The 21,939-nt window shown below is 38.9% G+C and overlaps 1 protein-coding gene across 5 annotated transcripts; it reads right to left on the reverse strand.

Moving 5' to 3' along the window:
- Nucleotides 1-5,086: 5,086 nt before the first annotated feature.
- Nucleotides 5,087-21,707, reverse strand: LOC127575059 (ADP-ribose glycohydrolase OARD1-like). 5 transcript variants are annotated; one of them, XM_052024696.1, is made up of 6 exons: nt 21,597-21,707; nt 11,587-11,656; nt 10,922-11,081; nt 8,773-8,831; nt 7,764-7,876; nt 5,087-5,652 (listed from the first exon to the last, which is right to left on the reverse strand). In XM_052024696.1, the coding sequence occupies exons 2-6, from the start codon at nt 11,620-11,622 to the stop codon at nt 5,550-5,552; spliced, it is 471 nt and encodes a 156-aa protein (XP_051880656.1). In that variant the 5' UTR covers nt 11,623-11,656; nt 21,597-21,707; the 3' UTR covers nt 5,087-5,549. The 5 variants fall into 5 exon arrangements, with proteins under 5 accessions (XP_051880656.1, XP_051880651.1, XP_051880653.1 ...); XM_052024691.1 differs by lacking the exon at nt 21,597-21,707 and adding an exon at nt 21,236-21,525; XM_052024693.1 differs by lacking the exon at nt 21,597-21,707 and adding an exon at nt 21,329-21,519.
- Between the last annotated feature and the right edge of the window lie 232 nt (nt 21,708-21,939).

The following is a 21,939-nucleotide window of genomic DNA, read 5'->3' on the forward strand; positions in this document are numbered from 1 at the left end:
GAATACAAGTGGAGATGGATATCTTTATATTTCTGAGCCTGCAGAGGCTGTGTCATGTGCCAGAAATTAACCTGGATTTACTAACATCATTGAAGCTGTATACACTTTAAAATGGATCACACAGTTTCAAAGCTGTGCTCTGCACACTCCTTTACAGTGGGCTGTCACAGCCCTTAAAACCTCCACCAGCATTGTAAGAACAGGTGTGAAAACCTAATTTCCCAGCTGAGGATCCACATGGCCTTGCCTCCAGTCAGCAGGACTTCAGGAAGAGGGGCGGTGCACATGCTCCTATTTACATTAATAATGCTGAAGTCGAGAGGGTTGAGAGCTTCAAGTTCCTAGGAATGAACATCACCAATAGCCAATTACATGGATGCCATGGCCAATAAAGCTCACCTGTGCCTCTACTTCCTCAGGGAGCTAAGAAATTTGGCACTCACCAACTTTTATCGACACACCACAGAAAGCATCCTATCCAGATGCATCACGGCTTGGTATGGCAACTGCTCAACCCTTGACCGCAAGAAAATACAGAAAGTTGTGGACACAGCTCAGCACATCACGGAAACCAGCCTCTCCTCCATGGATTCTGTCTATACTTCTCGTTGCCTCAGTAAAGCAGCCAACATAATCAAAGACCCCACCTATCCTGGACATTCTCTCTTCTCCCCTCCTCCATCAGGCAGAAGATGCAAAAGCCTGAAAGCATGTGCCACCAGGCTCAAGGACAGCTTCTACCCTGCTGTTATAAGACTATTGAATGGTTCCCTAGGACAGTAAGATGGACTCTTGATCTCACAATCTACCTTGCTATAATTTGCACTTTATTGTCTACCTGCACTGCACTTTCTCTGTAACTGTTACACTTTATTCTGCATTCTGTCATTGCTTTACCTTGTACTGCCTCAATGCACTGTGTAATGAATTGATCTGTATGAACGGTATGCAAGACAAGTACTTCACTGTACCTCAGTGCATGTAAGATACTACAATAATAATGACAATAATAAACTGGTTTACCAATCTTCATCCCATGCGTCCTTTTTGCTCAGCTCTGCTATATCAGCTCTCCTCCCACTTCACCCTGATCAATACGTCAGTGATATGTCAGGGCAAGTCTTCCTGAAGCTTGCAACTCCTCAAGAAGGAATGAATGGAGGAGAAGTTACAATGGCTTCTTCAACAATGAACAATAATGAACATGAGGTATGGTTCAGTTGGTGCAAAGATCAACAGGGTCTTAAATGAAGAATTGAATAGAATGGTATCAAAGGTGCAGTGTTTCAAATAAATCATTAAACTTCTGCTTTGATCCCATAAGAATTATTAAAAACAAAGCAGAAGGATATCTCCCGGTGCCCTGGACAACACTTATCCTTCAACCAAGATCATTAAAGTAGCCTCACTTTCCCCAAGCAAAAAATGCAAAAATTGAGAAATATGCTTTGCTGGTACAATAAAGGATGACATTTAAGAGACTTGGAAATGCGAGATTCTGTCTCTGAATCAAATACGGTACTCTAGTTGCTTATTTTTATTCTGATGTGGAACAGTGTTCTATTGCTGGTAAATAACAGTAATATTTCCATGAACATCAAGAATTGATGCAACATGCCAGGAGCTGGAAGAATTCAGCGGGTTGGGCAGCATCTATGGAGGGAAATGGACAGTCAACACTTCAGACCCTTCATCTGGACTGGTAGTATCAGAATGAGTCCAGGTTAAAGGTCTTGACCCAAAACGTTGACTGTCCATTTCCCTCCATAGATGTTGCCTGACTTGCTGAATTCTTCTAGCTTTTGTGTGTTGCTCCAGATTCCAGCGTCTGCAGTCTCCTGTGTCTCCATTAAGCATTGATGGATGTTTCTGCCAAATCAGAACAATCCACTGCAGAATTCTCATCTTGGAAAAGATAATAGCCCCTAATCTGTGTTGCAACAAGTTAACAAACAGTTAATTCTGCAGAAACGTTACCATATCAATGTTTTTCTGTTGGTGAGAAGACTGTTGTCCTTGTGAAATAGAAGTTTACAATGCAGAAAACATAAGGAGTCCAGAAGCAGAATCAGATTATCACTGACTTAGATGTTGTGAAATTTGTTGTTTTGAGGCAGCAGTACAGTGCAGACATAAAATTACTATAAATCACAAAATAAATAAATAATGCACAAAAAATCTAAGTAGTGTGCATGGGTTCATGGACTATTCAGAAATCTGATGTTGGAGGGGAAGAAGTGTTCCTAAATTTTGAGTGTGGGTCTTCAGGCTCCTGTACCTCCTCCCCAATGGTAGTAATGAGAAGAGGGCATGTCCCAGATGGTGAGGGTCCTTAGTGATGGATGCTGCCTTCTTGAGGCACCGCCTATTGAAGATGCCCTCGATGGCGGGGAGGGTTGTGCCTGTGACCCTGCTCATTCACACATTTCAGCACCTTTCCATTGTTTCACATTATCTCACATATCCGTGTTAAGTACCATATTCCACCTGTCCTCCCACTCTTCTGTACTTCAATTTCCAATGTAAATTTACAGAACTTTTTTTAGATATAAGAAGATTGTTCCCTATATCCATTTAAATTATCTGGACAAACCAAAAAAGTGATCCAACAATTCCAACAAGTTTCTCCTTCTTCACAAATGCTATCTGACCTGCTGAGTATTTCCAGCATTATTTACTTGCTTTTTGTTTCTCTCTTCTGCCCTCACTCATCTACTTATACCTCCTCTACTCAGACCTACTCTGATTAATAAGCCTTTGCCAGCCTTGACTAGAAAGCGCCAACTGCACTTGTTCAACAAACAATCTGCTGGAGGAACTCAGTGGGTCAAGCAGCATCTGTGGGAGGAAAGGAACTGTCGATGTTTCAGGTCGAAACCCTGCACCAGTCCTGACGCAGTTTCAACCTGAAACGTTGACAATTCCTTTCCTCTCACAGATGCTGCTTGACTTGTTGAGATGCTCCAGCAGATTGTTTGTTGCTCCAGATTCCAGGATCTACAGTCTCTTTTATCTCCAACTGCATTTGTTCCCTGGATTCCCCTGGTCTCTATCACATCACAGACATCCCCTTTGTTCTTTCCACCCCTTGCCCCCACCCCTGCTTTGCAACTTAAAGCACACTTGCTTTCTCAATTTTCTGGTTCTGACAAGAAGTCATCAATCTGAAAAGTGAACTGTTTCTCTCCCCACAGATGCTGCCTTAGCTACGAAGAATCTTCAACAATTTTTATTGCAGATTTCCAGCATTTGCTGTTTTTTTGCCTTTAAACTTCTAATACTTCTAGCATAAGAAATACATGTGCTCAAATACTTTGTTTCTAATCCATTAGCTAATCTTTCAAACATGCAATTACATTTCCACTTGCATCATACAATTTAAGCTTTTTTTTCCATAAGCCGAGACATTTCATCAAACCCTTCCGAAAATTTGTGAACACAACATCCACAGCTTTTTTTTCCATTAGGGCACTGCCTGTAGGGTTAGCATTTATTGCCTATGCCTTATCCACTTGGCAAAATGCTGACTTCTTGAACCTGCGTCATCCTTCTGATGAATATACTTCTAGTGTTGTTAAGAAGGAAATTCCAGCATTTCAGCAGCAATACACTTCCAAGTTGGAATGTATGCAATATGTGGGGCACCAGCAGGAGCTGGAGTTCCCATGTGCCTACTCACCATGGTGGTAGAGGTCGTGTCAGTGGTGTCAAAATTAGCTGCACTGGGTAACCGCAGTGCATTTTGTGTATGACACACAATGCCTAGCAAATGTTTTTCACCAAGTTATCAACCGAAGCCAGGATGTTGCTTGAGTCTTGCTGTATGCAGGAAAATGGTGCACTGGTATTGGGAGGAAATTCTGTCTATGCTAACCTTTTTGCCCATCTACACTGATCCCATTTGTCTGCATTAGGACCATTTCCTTTTAAGCCTTGCCTGTCTAAATGCCTGAAGTGTAACAACAGTATCTGATCCCACTACCTCCTCTCGCACTACGTTCCAGATATCAACCAACCTCTGTACAAAACTTACCCTTAAGATCCCCTTTAAATCTATCTCTCACCATAAACCTATACTCTTTTTGATAACCCTAGCATGGGAAAGAGGGTTTTGACTATCTATGCCTCTCATTATTTTATATACTTCTATCAGGTCACTCTTCAGCCTCCTTCTCTACAGGGAAAACAAGCCCAACCTGTCCAATCACTCTGCATAACTGAAATTCTTCAATACAGGCAACATCCTTGTGAATCTCTTCTACACTCTCTCCAGCGCAACCTCATACTTAGATCAGATAATAGTCATTAATTGAAATCCTCAACGCTTTGAAGAATGAGAATACTGCAAATTGGGAAATGATACACCCCATAGAGGAAAAGAATGAGGTAGAAAATTAAAGACTCATTAGGCTGGATTGCATTTACAGGCACAAAAAAGAAGCCTTAAGCAGCCAGTCCAATTTACCAAGCGAGTGAATTCAGTTAGCACCATTATTGCTAGTGACTGGGATTTAGTCTTTTTGGAATCTAAATGGACAGGTTATCTTGGTGTAGAGAATCATTGAAAGTAGCAAACAGCATGTTCTTCTACTGGAGGAATAAAATTCAAGATCACAGAGTTTATGTTAAACTTATATAGAAGCTTGGTTAGATTACACCTTGGGAATAATGTGCATATTTCTATTCTCCACATTACAATAAGGACAGAGAAAGTGCACAAAAAGTTTGCAAGGATGGTGCCAGAATCAGAGGAACACAATATCAGGGAAAAATGGCACTCTGTAGAAAAGACTAAGAGGAGACCTAATAGAGACCTTTAGAATTACGAAGGAAACTTAAAGGATAGTTCTCGATGCTTCCATTGTGGAGGAATATATATTCTCTTCAGCCATACATGAAGAGAAGTATGAGGAAGAAAGGAACCAAAAGCAATGTTGACAGGGTGCAAAGTGATAGGGTGGGAGGAAATCCAAGTATAAATACCATCAAAACATGTTTGGGTAAAATGGTCTGTTTAGTGTAATAAAACTGAATGCAAATAACAGGAAAAAAGTGATCATGTAAAGTAATTCCATGGCAACAGCAGTTTCAACAAAAAGTTTTAATTCTCATAAATTTACACAGTAGGGACATGTGAACAGGTGAACATATAGGGATATTCACGTTGCAAGTTAGAATTCATGCAAAATTGGTTGCCACATTGATACATAACAGACTGAAGAAAATTCTTGAATTGCCTCAGATTTCTGACATGAAACTTCTCCAACAAAAATGAACTGCCTGTCTTTCTCCATAAATGACAATCCATTATAGAAATTATGGAAACACACTGCACTGAAATTTGTGATCGTAAATATGGTGATTTTGTGAGCAGATTAAACATTAGGAAATTCAGACCTGCCAACAGAAGCAGAAAACATAAACCACCTAATAATGGGAATCAAACAGGTACCCAATGAAAGTACCTGTCAACATTTCATGCCTATCTGTCCCCAACAATATTCGTAAAGAATACTAATTATAGTGTTGTACATGTAACAAAGCTAACCTTACAAAGAGTACACGGTGATTATAATATCTGTGCTCTTAAAGACTTCTTGGATTATAGCAGAAACTTTGTCCCACTCCAGGTTGTCCAGTCCACATCCAATCCTGCAGAGAAAATGGCAATATTCTTAATAACAGACCCAGATACTGAGCTAACAAACAAATATAAGGCTTCCAATGAAATGAAATACAGTAAGCAAAGAAAATAACATCTGCAGTTTAATACTGAGCCACAGAAAGAAATATCAGGACAGATGACCAAGGAGCATCTTAGAAGATGCAAGGGAGGTGGCCAGGCTGAGAAGTGTAGGAAGAGAATTCCACAGCTCGGGGCCAAGGTGCCTACAATTGTAGCCAATGATAGAGCAATTAAAATCAGAACTGCACAATGACAAAGAGACTAAAGTAGCCTGGCTCAACTTTGGACAACTTCCAGAGACGGGGAAGCTGTCTAAGGACAGCAACCAAAACTAGTCTTCCCCGTTTTGTTGCAGGAAATCACTAGAATGAAAAAAAACACTGAATATAAAGGCTCAGATCAAGTGAGGACATGATATTTGTTGTGTTGCCTGCTATGAAGGTCGAAAGAAGATTTAATTGAGGGATACAAACTTATGTGCCTTAAACAGGATAAGGGGCATATCTTGGTCAATAACTTGGGGGCATAGATTTAAGTTTATTGATGGAAGAAATAGAGAGGAGTTGAGGTAAAAACACTTTCACCCAAATGGAAGTATGGAACTCACCGGTTGAAAGAGCAGTGGAGGCAGAAACCCTCATTACTTCAGCACTTGTGGAGTTGTAATCTATAGGCAATAGACTGACAGCTGGGAAGCAGAGTAACTTAAATGGCTTCATTTTTGGCTGGTATGGGCATGATGGGTCAAATAATGTCGTTTGATGTCATAATTTTTCATGATTCTACTATGACCTTTGGAACTTTGGGTCTTAATGGAGTGAAACCAAGAAGGATTTTAGTAGAATACTGAGTAGGAGTCAGTAAGCAGGAAGAAAAATGCAACACTCAAAAGATTTCTTGAGCTTTCCAGCCATACAAAAGCTAAAAAGACATAAATTATGCAAACTGAATGGTGAAACCCAAAAATCACTTCCTTGTTGCATTTGTATGATGTTGAGAATCCTGAATTTCTACAAGAACCCAGCTACTGCTTAAGACTGGACAGATTGAATGACTCAAGTGCTGAAATATCTGCAATATATTTCTTAGTCCTGTCATTGCCCTTCAAATACAGTGTTCACCATTCCCTTCTAAAAGCCCTTAGTGAATGATTTCATTCAACCAGCTGGCTGATTTTAGAAAAGCACTATGCTGCAATAATGATGATAATAAAAAATTAATATAAAAATGCTAAAAAATTACTGACAGTTCTCTCATAACAAAAGACTGATGTGACAAGCAACTCTGTATTAGCTTCTAGCTCATGTTGTGTTACTGCATTTAATGGTGCTATCAACATATTTGTAAACAGAACTACATATTTAGTGAAAAGAAGAAATAAGAGAACCAAATCAACTCCTGGCTGTTTCTTTTACTCATTTTTAAAATTTAAAATTTATTTCTTCTGACTTTTTTTTTAGGCTACAAAGTTCCGAACTAGCTGTCCAAACAACAGGTTCCAAAATCAGACTGAGCAGACTTCACAGAGATCACTCACAACATCATCTGTGCTCAGTCTGTATGAAAAGAATACTTGTCACCTCTCAACATGCTAACTTGTGTTGTTTTAAAGCAAGATATTTTCATTACATTCCTGTGACTGGAACAGAGTTGCTGCTTTTGAAGACATATTATAGCTGCTATGTAGTCAACACTTGGTTTGTAGAGAGGGTAGCCTTTCTTCGCTATGTTTGTGCTTTATGCATAAAGTTACACAGTCCTGTGAAATATGCATCTCTAAGCCTAATGGTGACCTGTATCACTGATGCCTCTAATTTAATATGCCCTTCCCCTTGTCAAAATACCCTTGCAGCTTTCCCCTTCGCTACCTCCATAACCACTTCCAATTCTACAACCACCAGATGGGAGCTTGTGTTCATAACACTGGCCTCCAATGTATCCCATTCTCCCAAATCTGTGCAGGGTTGAGAACAACAGCCCAGAAAGGAAGAACAATAGAATAATCAAGTATATATACAGTATTTAAAGAAAGGTAATGCTCAAACTGGCAATAAATAAATGTGTCCATCATTTTTACTTGGGCATTGAGATCTTCAAAATTCCGTTATCCAGGCAGTGGTCCCTCATAGCCTTGAGGCTGTTCTGCAGAGCGTCATAAGTAGGCTTATCTGATGCCAGCTTTTTGGTGATCTATAGAAAAATCAATCACTTAATATCAGGCAAGTCACTGTTAACTGTCTACATAGGTAATTATGATGGGGAAGCATAAAAGTAAAGATTTTCTAGGATTTGTATCCAAATGCATTGGATCATCTACGTTAAGTGTACATCAGAAATATTAGGTATCAAGAACCAACTAGCAAAACTGAAGTCAACAGATACCAAGAAAATTCTCACTAAAACATACAAAACTGTTGCAGGGCTCAACAGCATAGATGCAGGGCCGTGTCCCCTGGGTCAGGTATCTAGAACTAGAGGTCACAGCCTCAAAATAAGGAAGTGGCCATTAAGGACCAAGATGAGAAGAAAAATCTTCACAAAGAGGATAGTGGATTTTTGGAATTCCTTAACCAAGGCGTACAAAGCCTCAGAAACGGAGCATGTTCAAGACATAGATTTATAGATATTAAGGGAATCAAAAGATATGCAGTCAAGACAGGAAAGTGGCATTGAGGTAAATGGATTAACTGTGATCTTATTGCACAGCAGGGCAGGCATGATGAGCAGAATCACCAATTCATGTTTCCATTTCTTATATAACTTTTGAATATCATATTCGTAACTTGGAGTTGGGCCTTTGAGGATTTATATTTAAATCTGGAATGAATCTTAGCTAGCTTAGCAGTAAATCAAATAGTTTTAAGAGGGATTATGGAGATTTTCATCTGATTAACAAATATACTGAAGAATCATTGGCACCTGCAGGTATATTACAATTTACAAAGAAAATAGAATATCAAAAGGAACACATAAAGAAAATATTTACATTTCCAAATTATTCTGTATCTTTCTAAGCTGCTTAAATAAACCAGCAAATTATGATCTCATTTCACAATTGATTAAAATAAAAAATCCAGATCAATTACCAAATAATAGATGCATCTCTGATCTTTCTGTAGCACTGCAACATCCCCAATTTTTTTTTCTGTAAAGAAAGGCACCAATTAAAAATGATTTTAGCTAACATGTAAATACAATGACCTGATGACAAATCAGCATGAATAAAATCATTAATCACATTACATGAGCAGGTACAAGTTTGACTCCCATAGGTTATAATAATGAGATCCATTTCCAATTTTATGAAACCTCCCACTTAATGTATTATGATAAATTTATTTAATGGATCAGGACCTAACCCATAGGTTTACAATGATCGCTCAACACAGTTGAAGCACAAATTGAGATGGTATAGGTATTTGGAGTTTTGAAAGTATATTTACTATGCAAGTGAAGTAAACTGTGAATGCTGGAAATTTGTATTGAAACAGAAAATGTTGGAAATGTTCATAAGGTTAGGTTGTACAGGTGAAAGCAGATTTAATATTTTTCATCAATAATATTTCATAAGAATAAAAGATAAAAAAATTCTATTGAAATGATGTTAATCATTGATGTCCATGCACACTGGAGTCCTATTTTTCATAGTGCGCAATCTTAAATGAATTATTAGCAAACAAATTAAAAGTTTTAACCCATCTTAAATTAATTAGGCAGAGTTGCATATGGAATTGCCATTCAGAGATGTACATATTCAAACAAGACCATGTAACACTGTTATTATGATGGGTCTAAATCAATCAAAGTCAAGTTAAGATTTAGCAAAACAAAACTTCTTTCTATAAACTTCATGAATGAAGTGTATCTGTTTGGATGGCTACATTTTTACCCTTCCTTTAGATTTATTGTGCATTTGGCTTGGTATACTTTCTCTGGAGATACCAACAGTTTTTGCAAATTATTACTTAAGTCAAATGAGTCACAGAGATGTAGTTATATTGCACAGAAACAGCCCCTCCGGCCCAACTTGTCCATGTTGACAGCGTTGCCTATCATAGCTAGTCCCATTTACCTGCGTTTGGCCAATATCCAGCTAAACCTTTCCTATCCCTGTACCTGTTCAAATGTCTTTTAAACCTTGTAATTGTACCCACCTCGTTCCATATACCCACCACCCTCTATCCCAGTAATATCCTTGTGAATCTTTTTTGCACCCTTTCCAGCTTAATGACATCTTTCCTATAGCCAGGCGGTCAGAACTGTATTAATTGGCATTAGGCTATTAGTAAAAATTCTCCACCTACCCCCTCATCTTCTCCAGTGCACATCTATCCCTCTTGCCAAAACAAGAAGTGTTAATCAAACTATGACTTTTCCAAGGCAACCAAAACGCTGGAGCAAAGGCCACAAATCTAGTCCTTCTTGTGATTCAGAATCTACTTCGGCCTTGATAACAAACTTATGAATCTTGCACTGCTCGCTAAACTTAGAATCAGCCCAATTCTTTTTTAGACTTCAATTGTAAAATTCTACTTCATAATGCAACAAGCCTTATATACAAATTAAATTATTCACATTACACTCAGCCTGTGACTCCCCCAAATTATTACAATATTTTCTGCTACAGGTTATCTGCTACAGCAATGCTGTGATGGGATCCCAATGGATAATATCTTTCTTTCTAATGTTCACTGAACTACTTTGCAATCACAATTTTTTGATTTTTAATTCAATTCCCAGCATTAAGCATTCCATTTCTTGTTTTCTTTACAACTTCTGAATGAAGAACTTTAAAACTAACCTGGCAATTCCCTTTGTAATTTTTGGAAAACTCAAAGTGATTTTATTTTACTTTTTGAGACAAAAATGTACTACCATTCATTATGCTGTGGTTAAGAGTGATTGGGGACTTATATAATAGACTAAATGCAGGAAATTTAGAAGATCCAGATGAAGAAAGGTTTTATGCAGATAATGTTACCAATTAGTGATTGAAGTAAAAATCATGTCAACATTCAAAAGTAAAAAAGGTGCTTCAAAAAGTTGGGGAATAGAAGAAACAAGAAAATGTAACAAGAGATTAGGTATGCAATTCACGTCGAGCATCTGAAAGAAATCACTATTTGACTAACTTTCTTCAGAAAGAAAAATTTAATTAATAGATCTATGAAAACAGGGAAAAGCACATCCATTCCTATGATGAAACGTTATTTCAATCAATAATAATTTTCTTACTCTGATTTTGTAACTCCTCGACACATCCATATTTCCTCTTGAACAAAACCGCTATCCCTGCCTCCATGTTACAATCTTCACTGATGCAATGTGCCAGTGCATCCTTCTCTGGACATGAGAACAGATCACCTTGCACATAACAGATCTTAAAGCTCTGTAGCTACCAATGAAAAGACATTGTTAGATGTTTAGAGTACTTGAAAGAGTTGCTGCTTAATATCTTATTTTCAAATGATTACTTTTTGACTGAGACAACTCTATATAGTTTATAAAGCCTTTAAAAAAAACCCAGCAGAAATAGAGAAAGGCTTTGCTGATCACTAATTTTAGTCCATATATTAATTTAGTAACATCTACTAATTATGAAACCATTTTTTTTAGACACATGGACATTGTATCTGGCAGCTGCACATACTTATGACAACATATTAACAAAAGAACAATACTTGAAAGCTTCTTCGTTCAAATCCTCGATAAATCAGTTTTAGAATAGTATGTTCCTTCTTTACTGTGTTATTTTAATACATTTCAATTCAAATTGCTGCTCTATTTTTAAGCTCAAAATGATTTAGAATGATCAGGAGTAAGCAGTTACTGGCTTTCACAGAGGAGGCACAGAACAAGACAGATCATGCAGTGGATTGGTCAGTGGGATCCATACTTACATTGCCCTCCAGTGGCTTGTCTGCAGAACTAGCCATTTTTCCCCTTTTCTTTCCGTTTGTCTGTCCTTCACTAAAAAGCAAATATTTTGTTAACTGATTTATTAATTGTTATTTTCTATTGTATCTCTGTTGGCATCCTCAACTTCAGTCAGAAGGCTGAGAGGTTCAAGTAATATGCAAGAGACTTGAGCTTAACATCTAGACTGGTACTTCAGTGTTGTACTGAGGCTGTTGTACACTGTAAGAAGAATTCTCTTTCAGCTAAAATTTAGAGTTAGGGTTAGGTTCCATTTAGAGTTAGGGTTGAGGGTCCATTCATTAGGTGGATGGGTTTATTTTGAAGACAACCAAGGGGATTCTATTCTTGTCGTGGCTTTACCCCTCAACCAATATAACAAAAGAGAAATCTGGTCATTATCAGGTTAGTGTCTGTGGGATCTTTCTGTACGCATTCGCTACTTTGGTTATCAAGTTCTTTCTGACATCCTGAAATCCACTGTACAACTAGTTCTGACTCCTCCTCATCCTCCAAGGAACAAAACTATAGCTTTGCAGATAAAATTTTACATTGTTTAACCTGATCTTCCATTTTCCCTTTGTAAAGAGAAAAGGAAGGAAACTGTATTTGTTTTGAACACTGACTATGAAAACTTCTGCATAGAAAGTTACAGCTGAGTTATCTCATTAGACTTCTATTATGTAGAACATCAGTACATGAAACCTCAAAACATCCATTTTGGCTCTCTAATATTTGGGCACTTTTGATATATGAAATAAACAATTCTAAACAACATATTTATTGCATAAAGATGCCTATCAGATCAACTGTGACTTTAAAAATCCTTCATCTAAACACTTCCCACTTTTGTGCTTATGTGTCACTGACTTGAAAATTAATTTCTCCTGCATCCAAGATGAGATGTTATAAAGCATTCAATAGACTCATAAAGGGTTAGTTAAAAATGTTAAAGAAAAATGATCCAAGATTACATTACAGGCATGCATAAATGATGTAGCAATGACAAACTGTTGCATTGCCACTGTTCTAATTTTATCACCATAGGATGGCTGTGACATTGCATGAAAATGTTTTCAATACAATCCATACACTAAATATACATAAATTTTTAAAATTCCTCAGCTACTAACAGTGTTGAATTTATTTTCTTCCCAATTCAGTCTTTTAAATATTGCTTAAATTGTCTTAAGTATTTTGTTTACCTTGCAATGCTGTTTCCGAACAGCAAGCAGCACTGTTGCTTCTACCACCTTCATCTCCCAGCTGAGTCAGTCTGCTTTGAACAGTACTTTTATATCACTGCCATCTATCCTTGCCCTGTCCTTATTTTCAGCAACAGGGTCTCCATCTACAACTTTCTTTATAGTCCTTCTAGTCAATCCTTAAACTTCTTCATCATGCCCTTCTTTCTCAATACAACCAGTACAAGACTCCAAAAGGAAGTACAATGATCGCACAGGTCTGAGAACATGAAGCCACACATAACCACTTCCACAGTAAGACTGTTCATTGAGAATGATCTTCTGTTAAATCTTCAAAGAATGTTATAAGCATATTGCCCATATTTCATAAGCCCTTTCACATCCTGGTTTCATCACATCATGCGTCATTTTCTGATTTAGCATAAACTGATTAATAAGACTCCTCCCTTTACAGCAGTTGGACTATGCAGCCTGTCTATTAGAACATAAAACAGTCTCCCTTTTTTGCTCTGTTTTTTAGTCCTGCAATTTCTTTAAGTTCCATTTTACAGCAGGAATTCTTGCAGCTAAGGGCACTACAATACCCAATCAGAAAATCTACAGCAATGTGGAAGGAAACTCAGTATTGGATCAAGTTTTTTTTATTTGTTCATCTGTTGCAGGCAAGGCTGGCATTTATTGAATACCTCTAATTACCCACGAACTGAGGAAGCTGTTAAGATGCATCTGGAATCATATTCTGGCCACACCAGACGAAGACAGCAGATTTCTTTTCCTAGATTTTTGTGAACCAGATGGATTTTTATCATAATCCAGGAGCTTGTACTGAGTCTAGTACTTTTATTTAATTACAAGTTTTTAATTTAAATTCCCCAACTGCCATGGTGAGATTCACAACTGTCTCTGGATCTAAAGCCCAGAACTGTGACTGCTAGTGCAGCAACTTAATCATTATTCTACTGTTGCACATCTAGGTGTGGAACTGTATATTAAAAGGCAAGCTAAGGACAAGAATAAACAGCCCACTTTACAGAAGAGCATGAACTACATGAAAAATAATAAGCAAGAAAAAAGATTTTAGACAAGAAAAATAGTCACAAAAACTCAAAATCTTTCTTCACTCACACTACAAGCAATGCTAAGGGAAATTCACTAAATATGATCTGTACTACCAAAGCTAAAGGTGAAATTAAAGAACTGTAAAGCTAAGGGTGAAATTAGGGAAATATTAGTCTTTATGTTTATGCAAATACTTGTCCATGGCAACTGAATTACCAGGAAGGCCACAAAACACATGATGACTCAGAAAATCTTCACAATCAGCAACTTTGCAGCCAGCTTAGCTTTCAGTATGCATATTTTATCATAATTTATCATCAACCCATGCAAATACTTTGTTTTTACTGCTGATTGTTACTGAAGCATTCATTCCCACCACTGTGTAGAAAAAATGCAGAAAGCCTTGAATCACATTGGTTGTCAGGGAGTTGCTGGGATGTCCGAATGACACTGGGCAACATCGCACAAAGAGCAGGGAGCACTGCAGTGTATCTGAAGCTTGGTGGACAGCTGCAACAATCATAGAAGTTTAAACCACTCCTTAATGAGTACCATTAATAGAAAAGTCAGCAGCCATTCATAGCAACCACAAGAGGCTGGATAGCTTTTGAATGAATACCCCTTGCTGCTAAAAAAAGAGGCAAGCAACAAGAAGGAGAACACAAATACCAATGTATTAAAAAAGCACAATGAACTCTTCCCCAAGAGTGTGGGAACAATTCCACATTCCCATTAGAAGGAAAAGCACAACTGCAGCCTTAGAGACGTGGCACAGGCAAGATATTAGTATGATGACACTGTATAGGGAATGCTAAGACACATTTAAAAATCCATACACAACAGTGACTACAGTGCAAAATCTTTCAGTGGTTGTGAAACTCCTTAAGCTGCCTTATGGTTTTGAGTACATAAATGCAAGTTTGCCCTTTTGCAAGTTTGATCTGTTGCTCAGTAACATTATTAGGGATGGTAATGTTTCTCCTTTGGCCTGTCTGCACCAGTGTCTGACTTAAGAACATGAACAGCAAATCAGGGACTAGATTTCTGACAATTCTAGTCTGAATATATACAGAAGAAAGTGAATTGAATAATTAGGTTGGCTCTGCATTTTTAATTTTCCCCTCATAAGTTTTTTCCAATTACCATCTTGTTCTCTAGATATTTTTTGGTTTCCTCGCGTAGGACTGTTATCAAAGGTCCATTTGTTTTCTGTGTTCACACATCTGGCTATCCAGAAGACCTACTTTAAAGGCTCAAGAGCACAACAGCAAACACTTTTCCAGTCTACTTCAGTTTTTAGCTCTACACTCACTTCAGAATGATTCTCTTTTGCAGAAACAGCAAAATAAGACCAAACCAGACCTGGTTTTAGTCTGACAAACAACAAAAAAAAACATTTATCACTTGACCACCAGTTTCCATAATTTCAATTTGCTCTGTTAATCCTTCATTATCAATGATAAAATCTATTACTGCTTTATCCCATTTGTTTTTTTCACATCTATTAAGATGTGAAGGCTGACAGTGCACTGGTTTTGAAGCACAACAAATTTATTTATGCCAGAGATTTAAGCATTCTTTTATGTTAGATCCTCTTGATGTAATACACAAACTTCTTTTGCTTTTGAAAATCAATGTAACTACAGCTACTGGAAATCTGAAATAAAAGCAGAAAAAGGCAGAAAAGCACAATGGGTCAGGCAGCATCTGTGGAAAGAGAAACAGTTAACATTTCAGGTTGAAGACCCTTCATCAGTTCTGTTCAGCTTTTCCAGCATTTTCCAATTTTACTTCATGTATTTTGCTTGTGCTGGTTCACAACGTGTTCCTACCAAATCATTCCCCATCTTGACCCTTCATCAGTTCTGGATGCCCCATTATAGGAAGGATGTGGAAGCTTTAGAGATGGTGCAGAGGAGATTTACCAGGATGCTGCCTGGATTGGAGAGCATGTCTTATGAGGATAGGTTGCGTGAGCTAGGGGTTTTCTCTTTGGAGAGGAGGAGGATGAGAAGTGACTTGATAAAGGTGTACAAGATGATAAGAGGCATAGATCGAGTGGACAGTCAGAGACTCTTTTCCCAGGGCAAAAATGGCTAACATGAGGGGGCACAATTTTAAGGTGATTGGAGGAAGGTATAAGGGGGATGTCAGGGATAAGTTTTTTTTAAGCAGAGAGTGGTGGATGCGTGGAATGCACTGCCGGCAGAGGTTGTGGGGGCAGATACGTTAGGGACATTTAGGAGACTCTTAGATAGCCACATGAATGATAGAGAAATGGGAGGGAAGGGTTAACATTTGGGACGGAAGGGTTAGATAGATATTAGAGCAGGATAAAATGTCGGCACAACATTGTGGACTGAAGGCCCTGTGCTGTGCTGTGGTGTTCTATGTTCTATCTTCCAATCTAGTTAAGGAAGTATGGTTCACTAGTTACAACTCCTCCATGTTATCACAGAGTCATAGTTATACAGCACAGAAACAGGCCCTTCAGCCCAACGAGTCCATGCTGACCAAGATTACTATCAAAGTTAGTCCCATTTGCCTTTGTTTGGCTCATATCCATCTAGGCCTTTTCTATCCATGTATCTGTTCAAATGTCTTTTAAACATTGTTATCAGACCCACTTCTACAGCTTCTTCTGGCAGCTTGTTCCATATACCCACCACCCTCTATAAAAAATTTGCCCCTCAGATCCCTTTTAAACCTTTCCCCTCTCACTTAAACCTATGCCCTCTAGTTTAAGACTCACGTACCCTGGGAAAAAGACTGTGGCCATTCACCTTATCTATGCCCCTCATGATTTTATACAAGGTCAATCCTCAACCTCCTACGCTCCAGGGAAAAAAGCCCCAGCCTATCCAGCCTCTCCTTACAACTCAAGCTGACCAGTCCTGGTAACATCCTTGTGAACCTTTTCTGCACCCTTTCCAGCTTAATGACATCCTTCCTATAGCTGAGCAACCAGAACTGCACACAACACTCCATGTGTAGTCTCACTAATGACTTGTACGGTTGTAACACTACATTCCATCTACTGCACTCAATGTCCTGACTGATGAAGGCAAACGTCCTGAATACCTTCTTCATCAGCTTGTCTATCTGTGTCGCCACTTTCAGAGAACTATGTACCTGTATCCCTGGGTATCTCTGTTCCACAACACTGGAGAGTGCAAGTCCTGCCCTAGTTTTACTGACCAAAATGCAACACCTCGCACTTGTCCTGTCAACCAAGATGAGCATACCTCCTCAGCTCAGTGATTTGTTCCAAAGCTACAGTGTTTCCTCTTCCCACCACATCCAGCACCAGATACTGAATCACTCACTGGCCTGACCCCAGCAGGTGCTGAATGTGACATGGCATGTAATGCTGCAATTACTAACTTCAGGGATAAATCTACACCCACCCACCATCTTAACTCCCTAATGAATAAAAACATCTCTTTTCTTGCCTGTCCTGAGATCTTGTCAGCCCACTTAATTAAGTACCCAAGCCTGACCCCTGGTTTCACAAGAACATTGGAGAAAAGAGCAGAATCAGCCTCTCAAGCCTGCTCCTTTCTCTGATGTTCTTACGAAACAAGACCAAGGCACAACACCAATTTCCTACCCCATCCTCATATTCATAAGACCATAAGACATAGGAGCAGAATTAGGCCATTCGGCCCTTTGAATCTGCTCCGCCATTCGATCATGGCTGATTTATAATTCCCTCTCAAGCCCATTCTCCTGCCTTCTCCACGTAACCTTTGACACCCTTACCAATCAAGAACTTATCAACATCCACTTTAAATATACCCAATGATTTGGCCTCCACAGCCGTCTGTAACAATGAATTCCACAGATTCACCACCCTTTGGCTAAAGAAATTCTTCCTCATCACCATTCTAAAGGGATGTCCTTCTATTCTGAGGTTGTGCCCTCTGATCCTAGATTCTCCCACTACTGGAAACATCCTCTCCACATCCACTCTATCCAGGCCTTTGAATATTCGGTAGGTTTCACAAGACAATGAAGCAGAAGTAGGCCGCTTGGCCCATCAAGTCTGCAATGAGATCCCCCCTCATCCTTCTAAACTCCAGCGAGTACAGGCCCAGAGCCATCAAACGCTCCTCACAGGTTAACCATTTCATTCCCAGGATCATTCTTGTAAACCTCCTCTGGACCCTCTCCAATGCCAGCACAACCTTCCTTCGATATGAGGTCCAAAACTGCTCACAATACTCAAAGTGTGGTCTGACCAACGCCTTATAAAGGCTCAGCATTACGTCCTTGCTTTTACATTTAGTTCTCTTGAAATGAATGCTAACATTGCATTTGCCTTTCTTACTACTGACCCCATGAATCCTTGAATTTCCAAAAGCCTATCCATCTATTTTCTTTTATCAAGGCATATTATTGTAGCTATTATTTGATCTTGCTGATTTTGCCCTAGAGTAGTCATTATTAATTAATGAGAAAAGTAAATAGAGAAAATTTTGAGGATGCTGTTGGGTACACCTCATATTAACAGAATCAGCTCCAACTTCTCAGCAAGTATATGTCAAACACCATTTACAACATTAGGTTTATTTAAGACTTAGTACTGAGCAGGCCAGACCAAAATACAAGTTCTGAGTAATAAAATCTGATAAACTACGACTATCGCAAAAAACAAACATGGTCACGAAACTAATCTTTAAATAACTTTCATATTTTGTTTGCTGGAAATGTACCATCCTTTCACAATAAAAAATAAAATCACAAATTTAACAACAGCGAGATTAAGCTTAAGGGAGTATCTAATTTTACTCTGTTTAAGTATGTGTATGTCTGTTATCAGGGTTCTGCTACATGACTGGTTCTTGGCTGACACATAAAGATACAACCAAGGGTAAATCCTTGGCAGTCAGAGAAAACCATCAACATAGAAAATAAATGTGTTGCCATTCCATTAATAATTTACTGAAAGGAACAGTTGACTTCCTCTACAATGCCTTAAACTCCTAGTTAGAAGAATTAGCAAGGTTGCCAAAAGCACAGATTAACTAGCACAGTTGCCAAGAATTCTGTAAATAGTTTCACAAGACAATCAAGATTACGAAGCAGTGAAAGATTTGAAGAGAAAAAAAACAAACAAAAAATCCAAAAAAAATTCATGCATTTTTGAATCATTAATTCCAGCTTAAAACAAAGCAACTAAATTATCAGCCTTCTTAAGATTCAAAAGTAATTTTCAGAGTTAAAACTAGTACACAATAACTTGTTAAAACTATTGGATCTATCCCACTGTCATAAGACTTTTGAACAGACCTCTTGTGCTTTGAAGATGAACTCTTGACCTCACAATCTACCTCATCATGGCCCTAGCACCTTATTGTCTACCTGCATGGCACTTTCTCTATAGCTGTAACTATAACACTATGTTCTGCATTCTGTTACTGCTTTTCTATTGTACTACCTCCAAGTACTTATGTTTTTGAAATGATCTGTATGGATGGCTTGCAAAACAAAGTTTTTTCACTGTATCTCAGTATGTGACAATAATAAACCAATTACCAATAATAAGCTTGAGAGTATTGAACATTTGTGTAACTTAAATAGAATCAGGGAGACAGCTACCACCACAGTTAGGAAACACAAGAGACTGCAGATGCTGGAATCTGGAGCAAAAAACAAGATGCTGAAGGAACTCAGTGGGTCAGGCAGCATCTGTGGAGGGAAATGAAGTCATTTCGGGTTGAGACCTTCATCTAGACTGTGGTCAATATTGCGTACAAACAGCAGACTGGTAGTTTTGTGAAGGCTTAATCAAATGAACAATTAGTTCATGGAAAGGTAACAAACAGCACAGAAGTGGGACATTTGTTTCATTGTGTCCGTGGTGGAGCTATGCGAGAGCAGAACAGCTAGTCCCACTCCTCTACCCTCTCCCCTAAGCCCTGCTATTTTTTTTCCTTTTAAATACTTATTGAGTTGCTTCTGAAGGTCATAACTACATTCTCCAGGCAGTTCATTCCAGATTCTAACCACTCACTGTATAAGAAAAGCTTTTCCTCAAATCATGTTTAGTTCTCTTACCAATCATTTCCATTCCACACACTTTCACCAAGGATGCAGTCTGACCTGCTGAGCATCTTGTGTTTTAATCCTATTTAACCAGACCACATCTGTTCTCATCCCATTTTAAGCTCCTCTAATTAACTGTTTTTACCTTACAGTGGTCCTTATCTTTTACCATAACTTTTCTAAACTCTAATCTGTTTGCTGTTTTTGTTGACATAGTGGATGGAGTAACAAGGACTAGTAGAACAGTGCAAAATTGATGGAATCTTTAATATCCATAGATATTTATTCAAAACGCAGTTCATTTGACAATGCAAAAATACTCAATACAACACTGTACTCAAACTTTGATTCAGTTGAGTACTACCAATTGAATTTTGTTGGCACTTGGAGCATAGCTTGGACTCAAGGCAGTTAAAAAAGATCTTTCCTGACAGAATTTAATAACCACTACATTTTGCATATAGTTAGCATTACGTAACCTTACAACTGACCTGTCATTCATAAAAGAGACCAGGTTTCCATTTCCAAGAATAATACAAAGAGCTTCCCAAGCAAACAAATGTTTTGGCATTGTAATCATTTTTATAAATCTAGGGAAATTAAGCCAGCAGTTAAGTCTGAACAAAGTCCCAGAAACAGCTACATTATTTTTTTTGGTTATTGGATCAGGACTAAATGATAGCTTTAAAACTAAGAGAACTCAGCTGGATTTTGAACAATTGCATAATTTTTACATGTACCCAAAAAGGCTGAGGGCACCTTGGTTCTCAAACAAGGCATTTACCCTACAAGGGAAACCTGATTGATGACAAGCTACATGAAAAAAAGTGGTGCAAGGAATATTAAGTGTTAAGCAGTTTATAAGGTTCTTGAAACCGCCTTGAGGATTTCATGAGGCAGAGGAAGTCATGGGGTGGGGGCAGTGAAAGAAAGAGGCTGACATCTGGAGGGGGAGGGGTGAACGTAATTGAGCACTAATTAAATGTTGGTTAATTTTTAACTTGCAAGAAAGAATCAAGGTTTGGCTGTTTGCTCATTCGGCATCAGGACAACCTATATAACAGCAGTCTAGAGCTCAATTAGGGTGTCAACTTACTGTCCCTTCAACTTCCAAATCTGTGCGGAGGGGAAAGGAAGCCATCAAATAAATCATCATTTTGAGATGCTCGTTTTATTGATCATGATTAGCCTAAGAATCTTCCCCAGTGACATTTACCCCTCTCTCTTCTACACACGTGTACTTTTTGATCAGGGATTTCAGTAACTTTTACGCGTTCCCTTTTATCGTTACAAAGTCGTTTCTGCAGGAGAAACGACCCACCACAACACGAGCAACGTCCCCGCATCGGGAATCGCGAAACAACCACCATTTTTTCCCCAGAGATTAACTGCATTAGGTGAAGTAATTTTACACCCGTCTTTGGTGTGAAGGCTGCAAGTTAAATCGTCCACCCGGCTATTTCCTGCCGGCGCCATTTTGTCAGCACCACACGACCGTTCTTGCGGACAAATTGCATCGCCCGATTTCTGCTTCCCGCTCAAATCTCAGATTTAATGCACGATTCGCGATCGCCAGCAAAATGCAATTCCTTTCTTTTAAAAAAGAGAAACAAGATACACAACAAAACCTAAAACGCACGAATAAATAAGCCTCTTGAGTCTCGCTAACCCCACCCACATACCTAGATCACTCCGCGCAGTGAGAGAGAAGTGGGGGGGAGGGGGACTTATTTTCTTTTCTAGAAGAGTCCTTCAACCTCACCAATCAACCTAACCTGCTACCGGAACTTCACGTCAGGAGGGGGGGGTTGGTTGGGTGGGTGGGCGGGGAGGAGAGGCTGATTGACGTTCCGCCCGTCAGGCGTTGGGCTTCCCTCCGTTTTCTGTGGGCGGTGGTGGTGTCAGTCAAGAGCGGTGGGCCACTAGGAGAGGGCCGGGGGCGGCGCTTTGAGTGCGTTAGCGGTTAGGTTGAGGCTGGGCGCGGGGGCTCATTCGTTTCCTCTGTGTAAAATCGGTAGAGAACCC

Source organism: Pristis pectinata, chromosome 10 (genome assembly GCF_009764475.1).
Source record: "Pristis pectinata isolate sPriPec2 chromosome 10, sPriPec2.1.pri, whole genome shotgun sequence".
NCBI lineage: Eukaryota > Metazoa > Chordata > Chondrichthyes > Rhinopristiformes > Pristidae > Pristis > Pristis pectinata.